This window comes from Lepisma saccharinum, chromosome 26 (assembly GCF_977018435.1).
Source record: "Lepisma saccharinum chromosome 26, izLepSacc3.1, whole genome shotgun sequence".
Lineage (NCBI taxonomy): Eukaryota > Metazoa > Arthropoda > Insecta > Zygentoma > Lepismatidae > Lepisma > Lepisma saccharinum.
Window position 1 is genome coordinate 47739161 of NC_139254.1, and position 9510 is coordinate 47748670.

At 37.2% G+C, this 9510-nt stretch overlaps 1 protein-coding gene across 1 annotated transcript; it reads left to right on the forward strand.

Moving 5' to 3' along the window:
- The first annotated feature begins 6726 nt into the window (after nucleotides 1–6726).
- Nucleotides 6727–7956, forward strand: LOC145979656 (glutamate receptor-like). The gene has a single exon (XM_083112621.1). The coding sequence runs from the start codon at nucleotides 6727–6729 to the stop codon at nucleotides 7954–7956; it is 1230 nt and encodes a 409-aa protein (XP_082968747.1).
- Nucleotides 7957–9510: the final 1554 nt, after the last annotated feature.

The following is a 9510-nucleotide window of genomic DNA, read 5'->3' on the forward strand; positions in this document are numbered from 1 at the left end:
TCCACACATTTCCAATGTATCGATGATTTCATTCATCCACATATTCGAAATCTGGCTTGTGATGTTTATTATTCGTTTAAGTGATTTTATAGGTTGTAATATAAATGAACAAGTTTTAGATCTTTTAATGAGATATAAAACTTTATGACCAATAAAGGTAAACACACAAATATTGTAATTAACTGATCGTAATGTTTAGAAAACAACCAATTGATTCTATATTCAAGCTGCGGAAGAGTCCCAACTTTAAAATACATTTTGGTTGTATAGCTTAAAGTATTTTGCACCGCTGTGTAGCAGTTTAAATAATTACCGTAAATACACAATAACATAATATTTGCCACATTATTGAACCAAAAGAAGGAAATGGCTTACACTTATTAATAATAGTCGAATGCTTAGCGGTAATCCATGAGATGTAGAGATTATTCTCAGATTCAAGGGTAGCATTTAGTCACAGATAATATCGAAAACGTATATTTTTATGTCCAACACAAATATTGCTGTATAATACAAGAAATATGTGTACACAAATTTAAAAGGATATTACCCTTTCCTTTTCGAAGTACAAGTTCAAAGTGTTACTCCAAGAGATACAAGCGTACATGTGTGGATACATAAAAAGAAAGTTATAATTTGTGCTGGTTTATAAATAAAATTATGGAAATGTGTCTAAATATACAGCATATTTGAAAAGGATCTCAGCGGTTTCAAAGACAAGTTCCTCCAGGACACAGAGTGTATTTTGAGCGTAATCGTGAAGCGACAACAACCACGTTTTACTTCGCCCATTCCTCAATAGATAGCAGCGACATCACATGGCTGTACAGGTTTTTTTTTCTTCTTGTTTACAATATTTATTTCTGAAATGCAAGCCCTCATGCATACCAAGTGTTATTGTGTATTATGTTATTATGTAAAGAGATAATGTTACATGAATAACTCTATATCCATAAACACAAATACAAGGTAGAGTTCGTGTTCACTCTACAGCAGAGGAACGTTGCCGTAGTACACCTATACAGGATGGAAATCACAGAAGTCACTCCTGCCCCAGATGCTGCCCCCTATCCTCCCTCCCATCCCTCCCATGCCATGTCATACCCTTCACTTTCCCTTAATGCTTGCAAAGTTTTCCTTCGTTCCTTCCTGATAGTGTTCAGACAGATACCTAGGACTCCGATGTTAAGCTCTGGGTTCTCCGTTGACCACTTTTCCTGAATTATCGTACGCAGAGTTCTTTGTATCCTGTTCGCAGCCTCGTCTCCCCATCTGTTCGGAACTGACCATGAACACTGGACGAGAATGTTCTCCCCCGTCTCAACATCACCACACAATGCGCAGATTGCACTCCTGTCGCGCCCTTTCAGCTTGTTCTGCCGTGTGCAGTACTCTTTTAAACCATCCAGCCCTCGTTGTAGCCCCTGTATTTCCTCCGAGATAAGGACTATGTCGTCTGCATAAAGAAGCATGAGAACGGGCGTGGCCTCTATTCTCGGTGCCCTAAGACCTTGGTTCTCTATGTGCTCAACAATGTCGTTAATGAAAAGAATAAATAAAAGATTACATGTTCATAGAAGCCATGCAACCGATTCCCAGAAAAATAGATAACAATTGCAGGTCACATTCATTGGCCACCGCGGTCTCACGATTTGAAGCCATTTTTTTTATTTTCGTTTTAGGAGCTACGTAAAAGGCATTGTTTATCGAAAGAATCCAGTCATTTATCTTCCTGCGCCAAGAAATAACCGCAAGTGAGATTTCTATAGATATTCTTACACGAGTGCGGGATGAAGTCGGGAATGGGTTTGATGTCTCTGTTAATATAAATGGTGCACATGTTAAATTACCCCAAAGGAAATGAAATTACTTTGAAAATTGTACTCCATAAAATACGTTACATACATTTACATACGTCGTATTATCCAGAAAGTAATAAAATAGCTTCAATTGAAAACCCTGGAGTTCTCTTTCTGACACCCTGTATATGAGTAACAAAAGGAATTCTATTTTTCAAAGCAAATATTGTATTAATATTAATTAATTAATCCTATGTTTTCTTATATTCATGCCTTGTAATCAAGGGGTCCCGGGTTCGATACCCGGTGGAGGCACAAGTGGTTCGGATCCCACTTTAAACTGGAGGTCCAGTCCCGATTAGCCTTACTGTGCATAAAGTGGACTTAAAACAACATATCAATCAATCAATCAATCAATCAATCTTATATTCATGTACAGTCAACGGCAAAGATAATGATAGACAAATTTTCCACCGCTATTGTAATTACTTTTTATTATACATCTAATGAGGAATGAAACTATGTTGGATCGAAGCAGGCATTGTTCTCTGCTTATTGACGTCTTTATTTCAATTCATTGTTATCACAATGTGTAATACAGACCGAATTACAATGGTGGTGGACAATTCACCTACTGTTTCATTCGAGATTGAGTGTACATAAGAGCGTAAATTGTATTTACATTTGTTTGAAATGTAAGTTTTGTTCTTGTTCGACGATGTAATGATGAATTGTTTTTCATATTATGTCTTTGAAAGGGCTCTTCTAAAACAATGAGTATCAAGGAAGATAAATAGTAAAAAGTTACGTCAGATAATGTACTAATGCTAGTGAAGAATAAAATTTAAAACTAAAATGTACGATTTTATTTACGGGTGTAATTTGGTTTCAATGCCTGGAGCAGAAACTAAATTAAGTTTGAGTGAGAGATTATAAAAGTTTGAACACTGTATTATTAATTGAAATAGAATTAGCATGTTATTGCAATGACGATTGTATAAATGGAAGTTAAATCACGAAATTATTATATATGTATGCATTCTCTTTTCATTTGTCAGTGCTTTGAAGAAAGTAGTTCATTTGGAAGGCTGCTTGACAAAAAAGCTAACATGTGAACACACAATGCATACACACACAACGCAATGATATTGAAACTTCTCTTTGAGAACACAGAGATGGAACTAACTAATAATAGCTCAATAAATTCTTTGTGGATATTATATCAGGATAAAGATTTAATTTTTGGAAGTCAGGTAGCAAGAAATGTACAGTAGATTGTTTCGTCTGAAACAAGGTCTTTTGTGTGTGTCAGCAGTCGATAGCAGTGTATTTCTGGAGGTTAATTTTCAAACATTACCGGCGGGACTGAATTCTATCATTTTGAAGTACTGTATGGTCAGATTTGGACAGGTAATTTAGCCGATGCATATTTTAAGTTCGAGTTGCTGTTTTAAGTCCACTTTATGCACAGTAAAGCTAATCGTGACTGGACCTACAGTTTTAAGTGGAATCCAAACTACTTGTGCCTCCACCGGGTATCGAACCCGGGAGCCCTTAATTACAAGGCAATGACGCTACCACTGCACCATGGGGGAGGCCCTGCATATTTTACGTGAACTATACATACTTTACTAGTGAACTTCGCGTGGACACGTAAGAATATTTTCATTAATGATTTACTCAAACATTTTGATACATTCAAGTACACTTTTGAATCTCTATATGAGACTGATTGAACACGCATTATGTTGTATGTTACGTGCAATTGCTTTACTGCATTAGTGCATTACTCCCTGCTATGAGAATTAAATCATCTTTTTCGTAGATTTTGAAGAGAAAAATCGAAAATCACTCATATTTCTGGGTCTACGTTTAAAATGATGCAACATGTATGCTTTATGTGTCTCCTTATCAATGAGATATGTAAGAGAGCTACCTTATTTGGCACTCTACACCTGTCTCCAAATATTCTACTAAATCCCAATCTTTAGATTAGTAGATGTTTCAAACTATACCCCTTGTTCTTTGTTTGTTTTGCGTATATTTTCCATATTTTTAAGTGCAATATATGCACGAGAAGGCTTATCCGGAATGGACCTACAGTTTAAAGTAGTATTGTAACCACCATGTGCCTCCACCGGGTGCATGGCTAATTGTTAAAAAATGTTGGATTCATTGTTGACAAGAATTAATTGAAGTTACTGCTGTATACCTAACCTAATAATCATGTAGAATTATCTAAGACATTAGTGTTAGTTTGATGTATTTTTATATGTATATATATATATATATATATATATATATATATATATATATATATATATATATACGAGGGAGAATCAAATGAAAACCGCAAAAGTGCCATTAAAAATCTGTTTTTCTTTCTAGGCGTTTGGAAATTTGCAGACACAGTTCTTGACATCTTTCCGAACTGGTAGTACGAAGCAGTGCCGGTAGGTGGGGTTGGATGTGAGTAACCGCTGATTCAAGATGGCGGCACCACTATGCAGTTGCACCAAGCAGGAACAGCGTGGAGTTATTCGCTTTTTATGGAGTGAAGGTGTGAAACCGGTTGATATTCATCGGAGAATGCAGACGAAGTATGTCTGTCACAGCGGCAAGTCTACGATTGGTGCAAGAAATTCGCAGAAGGTACCACTTTATTGACTGATGCTCCCCGTCCGGGTCAGGCTCAGCGAGTTCTGACAGAGGAGTCCATAGCCGCAGCAGATCGGCTTATACAGGAAAACCGGCGTGTCACCCTGGCTGAAATGGCTTCCTTGCTGAATATGAGCTTCGGTTCAGTACAACACAGTGCATGACGGACTCCGCTACAGAAAAGTGTTCGCCAGGTGGGTTCCTCGACAGCTGACGGAGGAACTGAAAGTCCGTCGGGTTGATGCTTGTCAAGAGCTGCTGAGGCGTTTTGAAGAGGAGGGTGAGGATTTCCTAGCTCACATTGTCACCGGGGATGAAAGTTGGGTGCACCATATTCAACCGGAGACGAAACGTGCAAGCAAAGAATGGCGACATTTGTTTTCGCCGAAACCAAAGAAGTTTCGCAGCCAGCCCTCTGCAGGGAAAGTGATGTTGACTTTATTCTGGGATAAGAAAGGTCCTATTCTGGAACACTACATGCCCCCACGTACGACAGTGACTTGTGCCACCTACACTGAGCTTCTCAAGAACCATTTGAGGCCAGCGATAAGCACAAAGCGAAGGGATTTCTGAGTGCAGGTGTTTTGCTTCAACATGATAACGCCCGTCCTCATTCTGCTCGTGCAACCATGAAAACCATCAATGACCTACGGTTCGAGTGACTACCACATCCGCCATACTCACCAGATTTGGCACCATCTGATTTCCACATCTTTGGTCCATTAAAAGAGGGCAGAGTTTCAAGTCTGATGAAGACATCCAATCGGCATTGCACGAGTGGCTACACAGTCAACCGATATAATTTTTCTCACGCGGTATCGAAGCACTACCTATCCGATGGCGTAAGTGCATTGAACTGGGAGGGGACTATATAAAAAAATAATGTAAAATTAATTGCGGTTTTCATTTGATTCTCCCTCGTGTATATATATATATATATATATATATATATATATATATATATATATTAAATAAATTACATACCTACAATAAATGTGTTCTTTAACAGTAACAGTTAAAGTATTTAAAAAATAAGCCTACTAATAGTCATCATGAAAACCATAAATATACAATTGGTTAATTATTTTTCCTATTGAGGGACGGTGAGGAGTAGGAGGACTAGGGTAGAAAAATGAGGGAGCGCAGGGCGGTAAGTAGGGGTGCAAAAAATCAATTTCGCGCAGGTTAAATTTTTATATTGTGATACCCCTGGGGGTTCATATCCGGAAACCCAAGTGTTGGAACACGCTGTGCTGGCCATTTTGACAACAAGATCGACTGTAGACAAGTGCAGTGACAAATGTAAGTTGAGATATAATCGGTTACACCAATATGTGTAGAAATATTAGCATTTCCATAATTGAAGATATGATGTTTTATTTATGAACTGTAACCTTCTCTGGACATTAAAAGTGAATAATAAACGGAATCACTTTTGTTAATTCAATCGACATAAACACTAGGCTTATGACAATAATAAAATGCCCAGTAAACTATATATTAACTTAACAAACTATGTTTATTCTTATTGCAGGTTCTATTGTGGCCTCAGAATACGTCTTCCTGGAACAGCGCAGATGAAAATACGATGCTTCCAAATCAAGGATTATGTCATAAAATTACCTTCTTTCTCTCAATTTTATTATTTCAAAGTTCAACCAGTTTCCTCCCTCTAATACCTGAAATTCAAGTGGAAAGATACCTTGGAAAGCTGTGTTCTAAATACTTTCCGTGGGTAGATTTCGTTTCAGTATTGGACGCATCAAATAAACATCATTTATCGTTAGAGAAAATTTCGCGTGAGTTGAAACGTCTACCTCTTATCGTGGCAGGACATCGCGAAACCTGGAACCAAAGTCTGCATAAAGGGTTAACTAACGGTGTGATTCTCCTTTTGGTCGAAAACGTTGAATCTCTCAGGGACAGGGAATATCTTGGGATTGACAGTTTATGTGAGAATCCAAGGGATAATTTTCTTCTGGTTGTCGTACTAAACTCGGGCAGTAGAGATGATACGAGTGAAATATTTCAATTATTTTGGAAGGAGAAGATATTGAACATCGTTTTAATTCGATGCCGATATCAGTTGATGATTGGGAGTGAGAAAACAACCAACGTCAGTTCTAAAACCGAACTTCAATTCGTTGTGTCAAGATACAATCCATTCCTCGATACTGTAAGGATAGAAATATTTAACACACAAGCAATGGAAACTGAAGCAAATATAAAATGGAACATTTTTGCACGTGCCGAAACAAAAAATCTTCACATGTACCCAGTTAAGATATCTTCAATGTTGGTGGACTTCTCGCCAACGATCTGCAAATCGAAGACTCCTGGAACTTGTGTGAATGGAGGAATTTACGAATCTATTTTCAACATTCTGAGGGAAGAGATGAACTTCAGTGTTGAAACGTCCATCCTGTACGAAGGCCCAAGGTACGGGAGGATGTTACCAAACGGGACATGGACCGATCTCTTGGGCGACCTTGTATACAAGCGCTCTGATACTGCGGACGTGACATTGAGTTACACTGCGGAGAGAATAGGTATCATAGATTTCACAGACACTATTGATTTCGATAAAATAGTTATTATGGTGCAGAAAGGACATGTGATCCCAAAATGGCTGTCATTACTTCTGTGTTTCACTTTAGAGCTCTGGCTTGGTGTTATTGTGGCTTTGGTTGTGGTAACAGCGTGTTACACATTTATTCTTAAATTCTCATCAAATTCTTCAGGTAAGAATGAATTCTTCAAGGTGTTTCTAGAGATGTTCTCGACTCTCTTGCAAGTAGGTATCACACAGCCGAGCCCAACACCACAAAGAATTATGTTTTTCTTCTGGGTGTATTTTACGCTGGTCATCACAAGTATCTACCAAGGAGCCATCGTGGGTTTTCTGACAGTTCCACGATATTATCCAGATATCGACACTCTGAAAGAAATTGCAAGTAGTCAAATTAAAGTGTCAGGTGTCAGTTATTATAAGAATATGTTCCACGACAAAAGTAATCCTGTTATGTACAATATATACAAAAACTTTGAAATTATTTCAGATTACGAATCTCAGTTTAGGCGTTTACCAGTAAACGTGAAAATGGGCATCATAGGAGGGAAGTTCGCTATGGAATGTTTAGTAACAAAAACATTTGGATGTTCAATTTGTGGTTTTCCTTTCCATGTTGTAAAAGAAAAAGTAGGAACCCGTCTTGGAGCTATTGGTCTCTCGAAAGGGTCACCTTATCTTCCGCACTTCAACATCCTGATCAGGAGAATAATCGAAGGTGGCCTCATCCGAAAGTGGGAGAGTGATTTTGTGAGGGAAACGAAGAAGCAGAACAGTTGCAAGAACGCATGCAGCTCGGAACACAATGTGCAACTCTCCTTGGAGCATTTGCAGGCTGCTTTCTACGTTTGTGTGGTGGGGTGTGTAATTGCCATTATAGCTTTTGCATACGAACGTGCGCGTGGGAAAAAATATTGCAAGCGTGTCTAAGATGAGTGAAAAATTGCGAGCATAAAATCAGATCAGAAAGCAAGCCGAAAACATGTTCAGCAATTTGAGTAACATCCAGGTTGTAAATACCTTTTCATTCATGTATGATAGATCATTCACCTACATTCTTAGAAAGGCGGTTAGCACAAATTCCATTCTTAAGTCTTGATTCCATAGAGGAGACACAAAGTTTTTGTAATAAACTAATCGTATTAATACGATAGGAAATTTAACGAATGGATTCAGGAATTGAATGTAGATAAACATTCGCAGGTATATGTTTAATGTTTACTATTTGCTCAGTTGTAAATATCTTATCTATTATGTACTCACAGTTCCTTAAACGTGAGTTAAATAATTTATGTAAAGTTTACAATCCTTAAAATCAGTTGAAATGTTATGATATGTATTTTTTCTTCTAAAAATCATGATGCTGTCCTGAAAATTATCTACGATTCCGAGAGTAAATCTCCACATCTCATCTCCCTGTCCAGACAACCATTTCTAGACACACGTTCACCCACATATTTTCAATATACGATTCTACCCACACAAACATTTGAAATCTGATTTGCAATGTTATGCATTAATTACTTTTATGTTGTAATATATGAGTACAATTTTACAGATATTACAATGTTGTTGAGGCAATACTTTACGAATGGCGAGCCACAAAATACATAATAAACTCAAAGAAAAAAACATACGTGAGACATTGATATCGGATGGATGCAAAACAAAGCTAGGAATTATATTATAATCAAATATACCGTGCAAACCACTTGTTTTATGAAAGTATTCTTCATTGGATTCTCACAGTGAATAAACGTTGCTGTAACATCATACGGACCCACATCTTACATCTCTGATATTGTATTATTCGAATATGGCCGAACTTGGGTTTATGGAAAAGTGAAACTGTTTCCTGCACCTAATTGTGATGAAAACATATAAATCTTTGAAAACTGATGCAATTCGAGCACTTGGTATCTTGGTATTTTGTGTGGGTATGTGTGTATGCATTGCATTTTAGAAAAATATAGTTGGTCTGTAAAATCTATAAACACTTCCACACCTACGATTCCTTTTCAAAACAAAGGAGGTAATATCATTCCATGTATTTGGGAGAAATTAGCAATACGTATGTTATGAACCAGCTGAAAAATTAATATATCTGTGTGAAATCTGCTCTTACAAACCCTAGCTTTATCTAACTGTATATTCTCGATTGTATTTCTTATTTTGATTTCATTCATTTGATTCATTGTCATTCTCAGTTCATTGCTCACGGTTAGCCCCTAATGTTATGATTCCATACGATATGTTTCTTTGCAAACTTAATATAAATAGACTTAAATATTATAAAACCAGACAGTGTATAATTCCAGTCGAACACCAGCTGTCGACTAGCACCTGTACTGGTGTACGTGACTTTGTGTGTGTGTGTATTTTTGCTCAGAGCTAACAAAATTAATTTTTCGCACAATGTGGTAGATAGTTTGACAGTTACTTGCAGAGAAGAAAATTTAAGCTAATATTTAATGATCGTTGTTC

Bases quoted from the DNA above. Each gene is read 5' to 3' on its own strand.
- LOC145979656 (XM_083112621.1), top strand. From the start codon at position 6,727: ATGTACCCAGTTAAGATATCTTCAATGTTGGTGGACTTCTCGCCAACG.